We start from the raw sequence: 18,262 nt of genomic DNA on the forward strand, positions 1-18,262 counted from the left end.
TTAGGGGAGTTTTCAGCTGTCATCTCTGTAAGTATTATCTTCTCAGGCCCTTTCTCTCTCTTCTCCTTCTGGGACCCCTATAATGCAAAGTTGCTGTGATTGACATTGTCCCAGAGGTTTCTTAAACTGTCCTCTTTTCTTTTCCGTCTTTTTTTCTTTATTTTGTTCCATGGCAGTGATTTCCAGTACTCTTTCAGCTCCCTTATCCATTCTCATTTATTCTTATGTTGATTCCTTCTAGTTTATTTTTTATTTCAGTTATTGTATTCTTCAACTATCTTTGGTTGTTCTTCATTTTTTCTAATTATTTGTTAAAAACTTATTGTAACTTCTTGCTTTATGCTTGAATTCTTTTCCCAGGTTCTTGGATCATCTTTACGATCATTACTCTGAACTCTCTATTGGGTAGATTGCCTATCTCCATGTCACTTAGTTGTTTTTGTGGGGTTTTATCTTGTTCCTTTGTCTGGAACATAATCCTCTGCCATCTCCTTTTGTCTAAAATTCCATTTGTATTTTTATGTATGTGGAAAGTTAGTTATGTTTCTCGACATTGGAGACGTGGCCTTCTGTAGAGGATGTCCTTTGTGTACCAGCCGTATACTCCCCTCTCATCACCCAGTGACCAGGGATCAGTTGGTCCCAGGGTAAGTTCTGACCTGTGTTTGCAGACTCAGTTGTGTAGGCTGTGGCACTGTATATTTCTTGCTTCCGGTGTTTTCCCCCTGTTGGGTGAGGCTGGTCTAGCTTCCTGGTGGTTAGGGGCAGGTTTCTGCCCACTGATGGGTGGAATTGGATCTTGGTTCTTTGGTGTACAGTGCCATGCCAAGGAGTGTGTCTAGAGGTGGTTGTGGTCTCAGGAAGTCTTTAGGCAGCCTATCTTTTGATGGATGGGACTGTGTTCCTGCCCTGTTGGTTGTTTGGCCTGAGGTATCCCAACACTGGAGCCTACAGGCTATTGGCTCAGTCAGGTCTTGGTGCTAATGTCCCAAGCAAGATATCTTCTGGATGTATTTGAAACTAGCTTTTTCGTTCTAAGAGAGAGCCACACACACCCCCTACCTCGGTGGGAAACCCTCCAAGACCAACAGGTAGGTCTGGCCTAGGCTTCTATGAATTTACTGCTTTTCCTTGGTTCCTGGTGCACATGAGACCTTGGGTGCACCCTCTGAGAGTGTAGTCTGTGTTTCCCCCAGTCCTATAGAGTAAGATCACTGACCTTCTAAGTCAGGGGCTCTGGGGACTCTTGCTACTGATGCCAGACCCACAGACCAGGGATCTTGATGTGGGGCTCAGAGCTCTCTCTCTTTGGCAGATCTGCTATATGATTATATTCAGTTTGTGAGTCTCCCATCCAGAGGTGTGGGATTTGGTTATATAGCAGATGTGCCCCTCCTACTATCTTGTGATTTCCTTTTTGTCTTTGGATGTAGAATATTATTTTTGGTATGTTCCAGTCTTTTTTATTGATGATTGTTCATGTTGATATTCTTGTGGAGGAGTAAGCTCAAGCTCTTCTATTCCAACATCTTGTCTTCTCTTCCTCGCTGGGTGCCCAAGCAGGAACAGAGCACAGAGGTCCTGAGAGCCCTGTTACCAAGTCTTCCTAATGCAACCTAGACACAACTATCTTTGGCAAACCCTGGGAAAGTAGAGAGTAAACCACGTGAGAGTGTTCTGAAAAGGAAGGCTCTGTGCTGCTATTTAAGCAAAAACCATCCCAGATAAAAGTCTGCACGGCCCCTGCTCAGATGTAAGGGTGCAGACTGGAGTGCTTTTCTCCTACACGTGTGGCCACATGCAGGCAATTGTCCCAAAGCCAAAGTGTGTGTTTATTTTTTGAATGGGAAAATGAAGTTCATAAGAAATTCTGATTTGGTTTGTTGAATTACAATATGGATTTTTAAAAACAATAACTTCTTATTTCATTAATGAACCAAAATCTGGTTGAACCCGAGTCTTTATGTTCAAGACTTTAATCTTTAAAATTCTTAACCAAACCAAATTCTTTCTTTCCTTTTATAGCATAGGTGGGATTTTTGGGTTGGTTTACTTTTTTAATTAGAATAAATAAAGTTGAAGATAGTGAGATATTCTAACTTATAACTTCTGTTGTATATGAACCTTTAATCAACAGTACTTATTTCTTTTCAAATGTAAATGCTTTTCATATTCTCTGAAATCTAGTGCTTTAGTTAAAAACCCAGAATCTAGAGTATCTTGGTGGAGTTTTTCTTTTTTTATTTTAACTAAATTTGTAAAGATTAGGCCTTGGCATGCCTTGGGTGTTCTGGCCACAATTAAAATGACTTTGTAAACTACTTTCAGGGGTTATTTCTGTAGTTCATAAAATGACTTTTGAGATGGGTATGTACGTATTGTTGTTGTCGAGTTGCTAAATCATGTCTGATCCTTTGCAACCCCATGAACTACAGCACACCAGGCTTCCCTGTCCTTCACTATCTCCCAGAGTTTGTTCAGATTCATGTCCATTGAGTTGATGATGCTCTCTGGCCAGCTCATCCTCTACCGCCACCTTCTTTCGCCTTTAATCTTTCCCAGCAGCAGGATACTCTTCACATCAGGTGGCCCAAGTACTGTAGCTTCAGCTTCAGCACCCCCCAGTTCCTCTAGTGACTGTTGAGGCTTGATCCCCTTTAGGACGGGCTGGTGGGGTCCCCTTGCGGTCCCAGGGACTCTTGAGAGTCTTCTCCAGCACCACAGTTCGAAGGCATCAGTTCTTCAGTGCCTCGCCGTTTTTATGGACCAACTCTCACATCCATCGCTGACTACTAGAAAAACCACAGCTTTGACTATGTGGACCTTTGTCTGCAAAGTGATGTCTTTGCCTTTCAATACACTGTCTGGGTTTATCATAGCTTTCCTTCCACGGAGCAAGTGTCTCTTCATTTCATGGCTGAAGTGCCAGGCTGCAAGATAATTGCTGACGGTGACTGCAGTCATGTGTGTATGTATACACACAAAAATAAGATGGCAAAAAATAATTTCTACATCCTTGAATGAAAAATTTTTTTAATGTCCATGACTATTATCAGTATTCTGTTTGCTCATGAATGAATTATATGACTAGAGTATAAGGATATTGGAAGTACATCTTCCTGAGTTTTACTTCTGACTTACTTAGCTGATGAGAATATGTCTGATACGGCCTTAAGGGGACATTTTGTGAAAGAGTCAAATTTTCCTCTCTGGTATCTGTTTGAAAACTCAAAATACCATAATATATAAAGTTGTGGGAGCTTCCCTTGTGGTACAGAGAGTAAGAACCTGCCTGCCAATATAGGGGACAACACGTGTTTGATCCCTTGTCCAAGAAGATTCCACATGTCGCAGAGTAACTAAACCCAGGTGCTACAGTTGGGTCTTGCTACTGAGCCCACACTCTAGAACCCATGAGCTGCAACCACTGAGCCTGTGTGCCACAAATCCTGAAGTCCGTGTGCCCTAGAGCCCACATGCTGCACTTACTGAGCCCATGTGCTGCAAAAGATCCAGCCCAACCAAAAATAAATAAAAAATTATGATATTGGGAAATGGCTGATAATTATGTTAAAGTTTATTGTTCCCTTTGTTGGAATGAGTTCTATCAGTGCGCAGTCCTATTCTGTGAAATACTTCTTTGTTTTATTGAGTCTGAAACCATGGCTTTTAAATTTAAAGTGAAGACCCTTAAGTTTAATAATTTAATATTTGGTAAATGAGCTTATGCTTTATCATAGATTTTAGAGTTGAACAAGATCCTGTAAATTAGCGCCTTCAAGCAGATCGGTTAGTGACAGGGCCAGAGCTGAACCTGGGCCTTCTAGATCATGCTGATTTTGATTCTGTTTTTATGTTTGTTAAATTTTAGAATGGCTTTAAATTTATAGAAAAGTTGCAGATAATACAGAGAATTCCTCAATGTCCCTCACCTCACTTCTCTTATAATATTAACGTATTACACTGTCATGGTACTTATATCAAAACTAAAACCAACATTGGTACATTACTGTTAATTGAACTCTAGACTTTATTTGCATTTCACCAGTGTTTCCTTTCAGTCCTTGGATCCCGTCTAGGCTGCCACACTACATTTCATTGCCATATCTTCTCAGTCTCTCTGGTCTTTGATAGTTTATCAGTGTTTCCTTTTTTCCTATAACTTTTAACAGTATCTAAGTGTACTAGCTAGGTATCCTGTGGAATGTCTTCCAACCTAGAAATATGTGTTTTTCTCATAATTAGCCTGAGGGTATGAGTTTTTGAAAAGAATACCACAGATGTAGAATACCTTTCTCATCACTTTTATTGGCAAGTGGGGCATGGGGTACATGATGTCCACATAACATCACTGGTAATATTAACCTTCATCACTTGGTTAAGGCTGTGTTTGTCAAGTTTCTCTACTGTAATTTCCCCCTTATCCTTCTCTCCTCCTTGGAGAGAGAGACTCATGACCCTTTTATCTTATATTCTGTCTTCCTATCTGTTTATTCATTTTTACATTCTTAAAGCCTTAAATTTTTCTGTTAGATAAGTTCTTAGACTGCAAGTGGTGAAATTTTTGTCCGTGTTATTTGTTGGATTATATGAAGTTTTTGGGACTTAGAGAGTTATTAAGAATCTTTCTCAACTTGTTCACATTGCATTGAAATTTACTTTTCACATGTTTGCTCCTTCTTCTGTTGGATTGTTAAAATGAGAGATCCCTTCACTTTTGTATTTGTAATGCCTAGCACAGTGTCTGGTGGCAAGAAATTTTTCAGTAAATGATTTATTGAACTAAATTGATGAGGGAAGCATGTATTACTTGGAAGACATTAAAAAACACCTGACGTTTTCATCCTAGATTGCTGTTATTAGATGTTGGCAGTTCAGCTGATTGAGTAAACCAATGAACAAACAGAACTCCTCAGGAAACTCCTAAAATACTGATTCTCAAAGTATGGTCTCCCATAAAAAACATGTGTCACCAGTAAAATTACTAGAAATGCAAATTCTCAGGTGTTAACCTCAGACTAATTGAATAAGAATCACTGGGGTTGGTTTGAAAAACCTGTGTTTTAACAAACGCTCCAGGTGTGTTTCTGATGGCCACTAAAATTTGAGAAATACCCCCTAAAAGCATAGAGGATGAAAAAAATCAAAGAAAGTGAGCCACTAGTGGTAATTGACTGCAGCAGTGAAACAAAGTACCCTCTTTTCCTGTTGTCTATATCTCTGAGTAAGCTTAGGTTTATTTTTGATGCTTTTACCTTGAAATCATCAAAAAGATGTTTGAAATGCTTCTTAGTTGTCCATCTCTAGCTGTGCAAATGCATTTGCTAGTACCAAGAACTTTTCAGTTTAAAAATTAGTTGCTGGCCAGATTTTGGGGAAAGGAGGTTTTGTTTTTTTGTGTGTGTGGGGTTTTTTGTTTTTGACAAGTGTACATCATTTGATTCAGTTGCCGTGTTTGTTTCAATGATACACTTTGATTAAGATAAAGTACGATATAATAGAAAATCAAACATAATCATAACAGCATACTGTTCACTTTTTCTATTTGGTGGAAAAATTTTTTACTTTAGTTGTCAGGAAAACTATTTTCAAGGCAACATGAACTTAGCAATACTTTTTTTAACTTTAAAAAAATGTGTTGTCTATTGGCAGCAGATGGCTGACGTAAGCTTTTTTGCTTCAAGTGTCCACTTTTCCAGGAAATGACTCCCATCTGTACAAGAGGAATGCTGACCTTTAATGTGCATGTTATTCACTTCTTTTAACTCAGTGCCAAGCTAATATATTCACATATATTGTGAATTTGGTTGGAAGTATGTGCTAGCCAGATTGTTTTGTTTCTGGCGTTTTAAGCTTTTGAAAATAGAAAGTTTGTGGGTTTTTTTTTAATTTTATAATTAAAAATAACTTTTAATAGGTAAAATATTTCATGGTTCATAAATCCATTCAATATAAAAGGATATTCAGTGGAAAAAATCAGTCTCATCCTTGCCCTCAACTGTTCCATTTACACCTACTCTATATATTCTTATTTATCCTGCCTTTGTTGATCCCCCTAGAATTTCTTAATGCAAACTGAGACAAATTTGAGTAACTATTATCCTGTTACTGCAAAGATTATACACTATTATACATACCCACTGTTCAACACTATACTTTTTTTCATGTTAGCATTGTATTTTGGATATCTTTTCACACAGAGTGCTCCATGATTCTTTTTTTCTGATCAGCTTTATTGAGGACTACTTTACGTACAATGAATTGCATTCAATTTAAATATACAATTTGATGAGTTTTGACAATTGTATATTTTTGTGAAGGTACCACTGCAGTTAAGATACAGAATATTTCCCAGGGGTTTGGTGTTTTTTGTTTTTTTAGGGTTTGTTTGATAGTATTTCATTGTATGGATATACCAGTCTTTTAAACCAGTCTTCTGTTTAAGTATTTAAGTGCTGATACAAACAGTTCTTTAATTAATAGCCTGTTTGATACAGCCTTTCCTGTGAAGATAAGTAGAGAATATGTAAGGATAGATTCCCAGATACCAGATTGCTGAGCCAAAAGGGAAGTCAGTATTTTGGTAGATGTTGCCAAAATGCCTTACAGTAGACTTCGTACTAGTGTGAGCTTTCACTAGCCATGTACGAGAGTGTCTGTTTGCCCATTGTAGCTAACAAAATTGTGTTATGATTTTGCTGATAGATGGGAAAGGGTGTTTTCATATAGTTTTAACTTTCTGTTTTCTTGTGAATGAAAGTGAGCGTATTTTTATAAGTTAAAGGATGGGCCATTTGTAGTATTTACTTTTCTATGAAGTATCTGTTAATCCTGTTAATCCGTTTTCCTATTGGATTTTATGGTTTTTTTCTGTTAATTTGTAGGAATTCTTTATATATTGAGAAGTTAGTTCTTTCTTTGCAAATATTTTTTTCCCCAGGTTGTTTTCATTTGACATTACAAGACTTTTAGTTGAAGGGGGTGTGTCTGAGTTTTTACTGCTTAGAATATCTTCCTAAAAGTTGCTTAGTTTTAATTTATTTCCTTTTATCCCTCCTTCCTTTCATCTCTCCCTTTTTTCCTCTTTCTTTCCTTCCCAGCTTAATTTCTTAATAAAAGGATTTGAGGCAGCTTGAAGATGCTTTTTTGTTGAACAGAAATTAATTCGTGGGTGGATTTTGTTAAGTGATTTTAATATATATGACTCTGGTTCATCTGTTTTGAAGGCCATGTTTTTGGTATACTGCGCACTGGAGAAAGAACCTGTGCCAATGTCCTTGCCTCCAGCCTTGGTGCCACCTTCTAAGAGGAAAACGGTCAGTATATCAGGCCCTATGCGGTTGATCCCCTCTTCAGCATCAGCCAAGGAACCTTACCACTCCTTCCCACCAGTAGGCATTTTACCTACCAAAGCACCGTTAAGACAGGTATAGATTTATCATTGTTAAAGGACTTTTTTAAAAAAACAAAGTGCATGGCATTTAACAACTGATCGCTTGATGAAGATAGGAGGAACAATCAAAGGGATCAAACTTCAGGGCTCCCTCCTTTGAGCTTGTCTAATGTGATGTCCTAGAGAAGACAGATAATCCTCTCCTGTATGGCCTTACTTAAGTCATATGGATGTTTCGTTGGCTTTGCCTTGATCTACCTGGAATTCAAGTTGGAGATAGAAGATACACTGTGTTAATCTGGCATGCTTGCCCTGGCATAGTTAATAGATGTTTTGTTTGTTTAATCTCAAGTTAACTCTTGATTCTTTGGGGTCAAATTATCCAATTTTGTGTTGTCCAAGGCCTTTTCCTGTAACCAGCTTCTTATTAGGTTGAGTGAAGGAAAATAATGACAGAATATGCAAATCAGCCCCCTGATTCTTAACTGTTTGGCTACAGTTAAGAATTCAGAATGTAACTGTAAAAAAATGGAGATTTAGAATTTTCTGAGTCTTTTATTTATACAGACTCTCCCAGTTACGTCTATTAATGTGGTCATTCATAAGTCAAGAGTTAACTGTGCTTGAATTCACACATTATTTAAAAAAAATAAAATGGGCATCTGTAAATATAGGCCCTGTAGCTAACCTATATTTTTTTTCTGTAATTTTCTCTTCATCACAGCATTTCAGTTGGGGTGTGATGGAAGTGACACACTGTTGCTATAGTTAGTGGGATAGAGTTGCTGAGAATTTGTGACAGATACTGTCATGACTTGAAAGGGGACACTTGAAAGTTTGTTTCATTTTGGCAGAAATATATATATATATGTATTTTTTTTTTCCTGTAGTGGATTGTATCCCCTGCAGAAAAAGCTAAATATGATGAAATCTTCTTGAAAACTGATAAAGATATGGATGGATTTGTGTCAGGATTGGAAGTCCGTGAAATCTTCCTGAAGACAGGCTTACCTTCTGCCTTACTTGCCCATATTTGGTAAGAGTTTAAGCTGATTTAAAAAACAAATAATGGTTTTGTATCAGCTCTACTTTTGTAATATTTTTAGGCATTAGTAAGTAGGACAGTTTTTGTTTTAGAACTTTATAGTGAAACTTTTGTCTGATGATTTTTTTATTAATAAATTTATTTTTTAATTGGAGAATTGCTTTACAGTGTTGTATTGGTTTCTGCTGTAGGACAATGCAAATCAGCCATAATTATACATATATCCCCTCCCTCTTGATGATTTCTTCTGAGCAGTGGACAAAAACTTGCGGATAGGTTACCTATAATTTTATTAGGTTGACAGTGTCAGTTATTAGAATGTTAAAATCCAGCATTGATTTATATCAACTATTAAACTTCAGCTTTTAAAGGAGAATCCAAAATTCTGAAATTTAAACAGTATTAAAAAGCAGAATCTTGAAAGCATTATTGTATAATTCTGTAGGGTATATGTATACTTATACCTTTACATGGGAACTGCACACTTGGTCCTTAAAAGTGACAAACTTTAGCGTCTTTAGTGAATTTCACATTAAGTGAGGTAATATATAATGAAAATGCTTTATAGTGTGCCTGCCTGCTAATCTGTCTCATTATACTGAGGTTAGTTATCATGAGGTTTCAAGGGGCAGACATCAAAAATGGTACCACATAGCTGCAAAGAGGAACACAGAAAAGAACAAAGGACTGTAGATCTGCCTTAAAAGAATAAGAACTCAAGACTGGAAAAGATTAAATATATGTATAACTAATGGTAGCTTCCACTTTCTAGTGCCTAGGCTAGGCACTATACGGAATAAATGGCAGCTGTCATGGGTTTCCCATTTTGCCCAAACTTCTTATGTATTTTGTCTTTAATTCTCACAGTAACTTTGCAAGATGGATGTTATCTCCACTTTGTAGGTGAAGAAACTTAGACTTCGAGAGGTTAAAAAATACAGCCAATGTCACAAGAAGAAATAGTAGAAAAGTGGAATTCAAGGTTTCTTTGACACCGTAGTCTGTAGTCTTTTTGTCAGGCCACATTGGTTTTCGGTGAATCTCTCAGGTCAGAACTTTAGAAAGCTGAGTTTAAAAAAATAGAAAAAGGAGAAAGCAAATAGAATAAAACATTGCTGTTTCTCTTCAAGTGATTTTGTAAAGGTTTCCAGATTGCTGCTTCCTTTCCACACGTGATCTCCATTTGCAGCTGTTGTTTTTCTTTGACTTGGGGATCCTTATATCCTCCTACTTCAAAAGTTGCAGGAAACAAGCTGACACAGGGTATTCTGCTTGTTTTATAATCATTCTAATGCCATGAACGAACCAAATTTGTCGAAACTTGAGGTTTCATTTGACATCTTTTAATGTTTAAAATGTTGGGAGCAGAGAATATTGGCGCACCACAACTTTTACTCTGTAGTGATTCTGGAAATCAGTAAGAAAGCACAGAGCAAACCCGAATTATAGATCCCCCCCCGCTCAGCACCAGGGTGAATGGTTCTCTTTTTCTTACCATTTTATTAACAGCTAGTATCTCTCTTCTAACATGTTAGTGAGTTTGGGGCTAGCCATGAGTTGGTGTGACTTTCTTTTTTAATTCAAATGATGATGATTTTAGAGCTACATAGTCATATTAATTTTCCCCTGGATTTTTAGAATGTTAGTTGTGGCATTTATATACTGTTCATTTTGTTTATTTGCACAGGGCATTATGTGACACAAAGAACTGTGGGAAGCTTTCAAAAGATCAATTTGCCTTGGCTTTTCACTTAATCAATCAGAAGTTAATAAAGGGCATTGATCCTCCTCACATTCTTACTCCTGAGATGATCCCACCATCAGATAGGGCCACTTTACAAAAGGTAAGACAACGTAAAACCTTAATACAGTTAATAGAAAGAAGCAAATGCTGTGTCAGATGACAAACTCAGTTTGTATGGAATAGTGGAGAAAATGTATCTGGCTAGAAACAGAGCGGTATAGTGTTTGTAGTTTAATTTGTACCTATAAATATGTTCAGTGCCTTGTATGATACCCTTGGGCTATAGCTCATTTTTCCCGCCATTCATTACACGTATTGCAAACTATGTTTTCCAGTCTGAAAATTGGAAAAATTTGATCTTGTTTTTCCCCTTGTGGATTTGTGAATTAATTTTTATTAATAGAGTGTTGATTTTAAATGAAATCTATAAGAATTAAATTATTATGTTTCATTTGATAATTCACACTTGGAGAAAGCAATACAAAGTTGAAAACAAAACCTAAGAGATTATGATTACTTGTTGATTTTACATAAAAAGAAAAGAAAAACTTTTTGAGGAAAAACCTGTGTGGCTTTTGCCATATGGATGACCTCTGTTCCTGAACATACAACCACATTTCATATCTGAACAGTTAGAAACAGGTTTTAGGTACTTTTGGTTCTGGCCAGCAGTGGGGATTTTCAGAACTACATGTTTTAGTAATATTGTATCTTGATTTTTCTTTTCTCATCTAGAAACACTTCCTAATATTGTGGTTTATAATACCTTGGCCTTGTAATAGAGCTTTAAAAGAGCCTGCCTACTCTAGTGGCTATTTGCCTTAAAACTATGTACTTCGTATCTTTAAATTTCTTGTGACCTACAAAGTAACCATGACTGTGGTGATTCTTATTTAAAGTTATATATATAAGGAGTTGTCACGTATTTGATATGAGGAGAGTTCTCTTTAAAATGTCAGTAGACTATTTTGGTTTTGCATTAATTTTGTTGCATAGGTTAAAAAATCCCATTTTAACAAATTGATTAAGTCAAAATTGGATTATTTTCTCTAACTCAACTAAACAGAAATTTATAGCCACTCAGTATAGAAGTTATGTGTAAGAATTTTTATTCTTATTTTCAAGTAAAGTAACTATTTGATAATCTGCTTTGTCAGTGTTTGGGGAGGAGCATTTTGTGAATTTTTGAGATTCATTTTCATGTAGGACATGGATTCCCTAAATTGTAGAGAAGGCTAAAAGTGATGCCACCTGGAAAGATAAAGATTACACACTTGTATTTATGCCCCCTGCTATAACTATACCTCAGTTATGGAATGTTGTGTTGTTTCATCTTCTTTCACCTATAGAGACTGTTTTTTTCCCTTGCCCCCTTCATTTTATACCCACTGAATCTACCACCAACACAAAAAACACATACAGCAGAACTTTCTGAAGCAAATTATGTTTGTTCATCAAAGGCTCTAATTAGTAGACACTTTGAGTTGTGTCTGCTGTACAGAATTTTCAGTTTAGTAGATTTAGTAAAGTCCATTCACTAGAGCATAGGTACTTCTATGTGAGATATCAGTATTCATTAAAATGGGATTTTATCACTGTTGTCTTACCTATAACCAGTAATTTTAACCTTAAAAATTAAAATTTGCATTTGTTTTGTCGTTCAAATAATCTATTTTCTCTTTATAATCTAATTTTTTTAGAACTGCATTTTTGCAGCTTTGACTAATCCTTTTTTGAACGTTGCTTTCCTTTCTGTGTTTTTTCTAGTTTGGACTATTTTTTCCATTCTGCAGCACTCTGCTTTTCGCCTTTCTTGTACTGTCAGTTTCTTAACTCTACTCTCTCAAGGTTAGAGCTTTACTTTATGCCTTTTTTAGCATTACAGTTTTTGGTTTACAAGATACATTTTGAAATTAGAGGTTTTTTTATGCAGCTAAGTTGATGCAGAGAAAATACCTAAACAGCATGCTTTTGTCACGTGTCTATCACTTGGTCCTTGTGTGTGTTTTAACTTGCCTTCCTTAGGCTTTCTGATCCACTTAGAATCACCAAAGTGGAACTTTTCTGTAATGCAGAAAACAGGGTGAGAGAAAGTATTCTGTGACTAGGGAACATAAAAAAGTACGTTTTTCTTCCTGTGCCTTATATGCTGTTAGCTGTACCTTTCCATGCTTCCTGATTGAATGTCATTTTATTGCTCTGGAATGGGAGTTTAATTTTTGTGTCAGTAATTGAGGCACACAAGCACACTAATCTGTGCCAACTAAGTACAGTAATCTTCATTCTGGAGTCATCTGTGGTATCACTTTATAACTTGCTTGACGTTAAACTTACTTATCTCACTCTGATGATATTTTTAATAGTGAAAGACTGTCAAATGTGAGTCACTTTTTTGAGTTAGAGTGACAAGAAGAGGTGTGGGAGTCATGAGTTTCTTGGTTTGCTTGCACCTCTGATAGCAAAGTTCTCAGTAGCTTTTAGGTGATGTATAAGTTACTCTTGGTGATGAAAGTGAGACTAAGTGCTTATTTTTCATTTTGTTCACCTTTTAAATTGTCTGGCCAGGCTTAGCTCATAAGTTAAAATTCTGGTAAATACTTGTCACATTTGGAAACTCACTTTAAAATTTCTAATTTAATATGGAATGATAAGGGTCTGTGTATTAGTGAAACATGTAGTAAAACATTGTAAGAGGCATATTTGGTATAGATCTGTAATTAATATAAAATTGAGACTAGCATTAATTGAATCCTAATTGATCCTAATTTTGGTGTTGATAATCAAAACAAAGCACATGAGGACTGTTATGCAGTGTAGCGTAAAGAAGTATAGAAATGATTATTTGCCACATTTTATGGATGTATCTGTTCATTGAGTTGGCTTTTAGGGTAATAGTTTTATTTAAATGGTCTTAGTTTGCAGGTGCTGAGGGGCATAATGTGAAATAGCACTTGAATTTAATTAGAAGTCTCCTGACAATATTGCCTTATTAGCTGGGCTCAACTTTAAGCAAGTCCTTTAGTATGTTTCCTTAATTCTAAAATGAGATTTATAATAATACCTGCCTCACCTACAGCGCTACTGTTTTCAGATTAATACCTAAGTTATTTGTAAACCTTTATAATTATGAGCAGATAGGATATTGTGAACTTCCAGATTTCTTCTTCTGTTGTGCAAGTTGGTGACATACATTATGTTCATAGCAGCATAAGTATAATAGTTCACCTTTTAGAACATAATTTTATCTTCTGCTAATAAGGTCCTCAATATATCTTAGTTCTACCTGTTTAAATCTTGGTTTTAACATTTCCTAATGGTGATCATCCCGTTATTTGTCAATCTGCTTGTAGCACAGGGTGTAGGTCAAGTGTTTGAAGGAACAATTATCTTTTTTCCCTGACTTCAGCCGGTTATGTAAGGCGACAAAAATGTGGTTCACAAAGGAAATTCAGCCAGAGTGGAAGCAAGTCATTGCAAGGCTTTCTCTCTAAAGAGAGAAATTTAAAGAGCATTTTCTGTTGAGGAAGTTAATTATAATAGCTTATATTTATAAAATATCATGAAGTTTGTAGAGTTACTTCATATGCAATATTTAATTTTTGAAGTGGGCAGGCGAGAGATTATTTCCCTGTTTCACAGTGAAATCATGCAGCTAGTAAAATAGCAGGACCCAGAATAAATCAGCTGGGTTTTCTAAATACAAATACCATTCAGAGACTAATTCTGATATCTTCATTATCAAAAGAAAATCTTATGTAAATGATATCATATGAAGATAGTTTCATGTATGGTGATATTAATATTTACTGTGGAATATGCTGGGTGGTTGGCTTTAGTTTAAATAGAGGAGACACTGAAAGTATTTAATGAAAGTAAATATTTGTTTAATTAAATAAAATCAACCATCATTTATTTGATACAAATAAATCACCATTCATCTCCCCAAGAAATTTATGCTTCAGTGGAGGAATTAGTTTATAAATCTGTTATCTTCTTTATTGCAGTGTTCTAGACAGGCTAAGATCAAGTGATGAAGACATTGAGATCTCAAGTGGTGGTATATATTTAGAACAACAGCTTTTAGAGAGTTTAAGGGAATATATCTTAGTATATAACTCTGTATGTATGTGTGTGAAATTACACTAGATAGTGATAGTTTTCTTAAGTGAATTAAAAGTGTTAGTAATACCATAAAACATGTATCCATATAGTACTTTTAAAGATTTTTAATGCTTTTCCACATGCAATTTTATAGTAATAATGTTGTAATTGTGAACTCTTTGTTTTTAGAACATCATAGGATCAAGTCCTGTTGCAGATTTCTCTGCTATTAAGGAGCTAGATACCCTTAACAATGAAATAGTTGACCTACAGAGGTACGTAAAGTAAAATTATACCTGACTATATAAGTACACACACACTCTTTTCTGTTTCTAATGTAAATCTTGGTAAATACTAATTTATTTGGTTAAGTACTATAGTTCTTAAAATGGGAATCAGTGTACCTTATTAAATCTAAGGCAACCTTTAATTTCAGGATGTACTATTTTCTTGTGTAGCACTGAATAAAGAAAGTCACTTCCAAATAAATAATGGCCTTCCATCAACTATAAGGTACTATTTGATTATGGACAGTGAAATAAGTATATCCTAAAAATTTATTTGTTTTTTTTTTTAAAGTATGGTGGTTGATTTACAATGTTGTATTAGTTTGAGGTGTATAGCAAAATGATTCCTTTTATATATATATATATATATATATTCCTTTTTTATGGAGAAGGAAATGGCAACCCACTCCAGTACTCTTGCCTGGAAAATTCCATGGACGGAGGAGCCTGGAAGGCTACTGTAGTCTCTGGGGTTGCAGAATCGTACACTACTGAGCAACTTCACTTTCACTGTCTTTCCTTTTATATATATATATATTCCTTTTATATATACACACACATATATATACACATACATACACTTGTTCTTTTTCAAATTCTTTTCCCTTATAGGTTATTACAAAATATTGAGTATAGTTTCCTATGCTATACAGTAGGTCCTTGTTGTTTTTCTATTTTAAGTATAGTAGTGTGTATATGTTAATCTCAACCTCCTAACTTTGTCCCTCCGTTTCCCCGAAATAATTTTCCCTCGAACTTTAGGTATTTGAATAACACGTTAGGAAAACATTATTTAATATATTTTATTGAAGGAATTTTGTATGTAGACATCATGCCAAGAGCTTTTATAACTGTTGCCCCATTTGGTCCTCACAGAAACTTTGTAACGAGATAGATATTACTGTTTTACAGGTACAGAGTTAAGATGCTTAGGTTATTTGACTGAAAGTCATACAAACCTATAAGCGGTAGAATTAATACCTGATTTCAAGACTACTTGATTTGGAGTTGAATTTTCTTTCATATGTACTGTGTTGAATTTTCTTTCTACACATGTACTGTGTAGAAATGGACTTGAATACAGTTAGATTTGAATCTAAATATAGCAGGTACTCTTGGTATTTCCTAATCTCCTTGTCCCTAGAAACTTTTATAGTAATGCATATTGTAAAAATGACTTCCTAAAATTTCTTTTTAAAAAGTGAGTGCTTTCCTGGTGGCTCGTTGGTAAAGAATCTGCCTGCTAATGCAGGAAACATGGGTTCAATCCCTGATCTGGAAAGACCTCCACATGCCGCAAAGCAACAAAACCCATGTGCCACAACTTTAGAGCCTGTGCTTTACACCCTGGGAGCTACGACTACTGAGCCCATGGGCTGCAACTCCTGAAGCCCCCCTTACCCTAGAGCTTTTGCTCAACAGCAAGAGATGCCACCTAAATGAGAATCCCATGCACTGCAACTAGAGACCGGCTCCTGCTTGCCTCAACTAAAGAAAAGCCCGCGCAACAACAAAAGATCCATCATAGCCCAAAATAAAAAATAAATAAATAAAATTATAATTTTTTAAAAAGTGAGACCACTTTTCCATCTATAGGGCGTTGGATTTAAATGTCATTTTACTTACACAAACTTTTTTTCAACCTTCACAACACTTTAAAGCAGATAATGACTGATACTTTTATCTTGATGATACTGAGACATAAGGGAATTAAATGATGCAGCCGGGCTATATGGCAAGAACTTGGGAAAGATCTTTCCTCATCCATGAGACTACATTGAGATTATTGTAGAGAAAGTTATGATTCTTTTCAGTTGCAAGAAAGAATTCAACCCAGGCTGAATAAGTGAGAGTGAATTTATTCACTAAGGCCTCTTAGAGGTAGGGATAGCTTCAGTTCAGTTCAGTTCAGTCATTCAGTCGTGTCTGACTCTTTGTGACCCCATGAATCGCAGCACATCAGGCCTCCCTGTCCGTCACCAACCCCCGGAGTTTACTCAAACTCAGGTCCATTGAGTTGGTGATGTGATCCAGCTATCTCATCCTCTGTCGTCCCCTTCTTCTCCTGCCCCCAATCCCTCCCAGCATCAGGGTCTTTTCCAATGAGTCAACTCTTTGCTTGAGGTGGCCAAGTATTGGAGTTTCAGCTTCAGCATCAGTCTTTCCAATGAACACCCAGGACTGATCTCCTTTAGGATGGACTGGTTGGATCTCCTTGCAGTCCAAGGAACTCTCAAGAGTCTTCTCCAACACTACAGTTCAAAAGCATCCATTCTTCGGTGCTCAGCTTTCTTCACAGTCCAACTCTCATACCCATACATGACCACTGGAAAAACCGTAGCCTTGACTAGATGGACTTTTGTTGGCAAAGTAATGTCTCTGCTTTTTAATATGCTATCTAGGTTGGTCATAACTTTCCTTCCAAGGAGTAAGCGTAGCTTAAAGCATAGCTTTGCACTGGGGCTAAAATGATGTAATCAGTTCTCTTGCTCTCTCCATTTCCTGTTTCCACCTCCACTAGGTGGTTCCATTCTCAGGTAGACTTTCCTATTATCCTGTCAGGGGGGTTATTGCACATCTGAGTTTCATGTACCTATTATTTCAAATCTAGTGGGGTTACTGTCTTCTGGCAGTTCCTGCAAAAGCCCTCAGAGTCGATCTGATTGGACTGGTGTAGGATTATACTGAAACAGTCAGTGGCCAGGGACATACTGCTTGCTGATGTGTCGTGAACTGTCTCCTGGACAGGTGGGGGTAGTTTGCCACTGAGGCCAAATGGAGGAGGGCGTATCCCCAGACGAAAATTCTGCTAGAAGGAGGGGTGAATTCAGGGAGTGAATGTCTATAGAAGGCAGCATAGCTTCAAATCCACAGTAATGTCAATGATTGCCCTTAGTATCATCTACCTCTTTGAACAGTACGTCTTGACATTTTATAAACTTAGTGTGGGTACTGTCTTAAAAAATGTTTTCTATTTGATAAATAATTGTTTTAATTGATGAAAATAATTATATTTTAAAAGCATTGGTTTTTCAAATGCATAGCAAATACTCAGCATAATACTAAATAAAAACAGTATTTTTCCATTCAGTTTTATCTTTTATAAATTTTTAAAAAATTTTTAAATGGAGAATAATTGCTTTACAGTGTTGTGTTGGTTTCTGCCATACGTCAACATGAATCAGCCATAGATATACATATGTTCCCTCCCTCTTAGACCTCCCTCCCACCTTCAACCCTATCCCACCCCTCTAGGTTGTCACAGAGCACTGGGAGGAGCTCCCTGTGTCATAGAGCAAATTTCCACTGGCTGTCTGTTTTACATTTGTTAATGTATATCTTTCAATGTTATTCTCTCAATTTGTCCCACCCTCTTCTTCCCCTACTGTGTCCACAAGTCTGTTCTCTGTGTTTGCATCTCTGTTGTTGGTCTGCAAATAGGTTTGTCAGTACTGTTTCTAGAGTCCATATATATACTATAATATATGGTATTTGTCTTCCTTTTTCTGACTTAACTTCACTTTGTATAACAGGCTCTAGGTTCATCCACCTCATTAGAACTGACTTTAACGCATTCCTTTTTATGGCTAATATTCCATTATATATCTATGTACCACAGCTTCTTTATCCATTCATCTGTCAATGGACATCTGGGTTGCTTCCATGTCCTAGCTATTGTAAATAGTACTGCA

At 36.3% G+C, this 18,262-nt stretch overlaps 1 protein-coding gene across 8 annotated transcripts in view; it reads left to right on the plus strand.

Annotated features, from left to right (window-relative positions):
* EPS15 (epidermal growth factor receptor pathway substrate 15) overlaps positions 1-18,262 on the plus strand; it is a 139,510-nt gene that overhangs the window by 48,562 nt on the left and 72,686 nt on the right. For 4 of the 8 annotated variants that reach the window (XM_043461355.1, XM_043461360.1, XM_043461353.1 and 1 more), the window contains exons 9-12: positions 7,227-7,427; positions 8,284-8,429; positions 10,126-10,282; positions 14,473-14,558. In XM_043461355.1, coding sequence (XP_043317290.1) covers positions 7,227-7,427; positions 8,284-8,429; positions 10,126-10,282; positions 14,473-14,558 — 590 coding nt within the window. The remainder of the gene's footprint in view (positions 1-7,226; positions 7,428-8,283; positions 8,430-10,125; positions 10,283-14,472; positions 14,559-18,262) is intronic. The other 4 variants (XM_043461358.1, XM_043461359.1, XM_043461356.1 and 1 more) reach the window with 1 other exon arrangement.

The sequence above is a fragment of the Cervus canadensis genome, chromosome 2 (genome assembly GCF_019320065.1).
Source record: "Cervus canadensis isolate Bull #8, Minnesota chromosome 2, ASM1932006v1, whole genome shotgun sequence".
Lineage (NCBI taxonomy): Eukaryota > Metazoa > Chordata > Mammalia > Artiodactyla > Cervidae > Cervus > Cervus canadensis.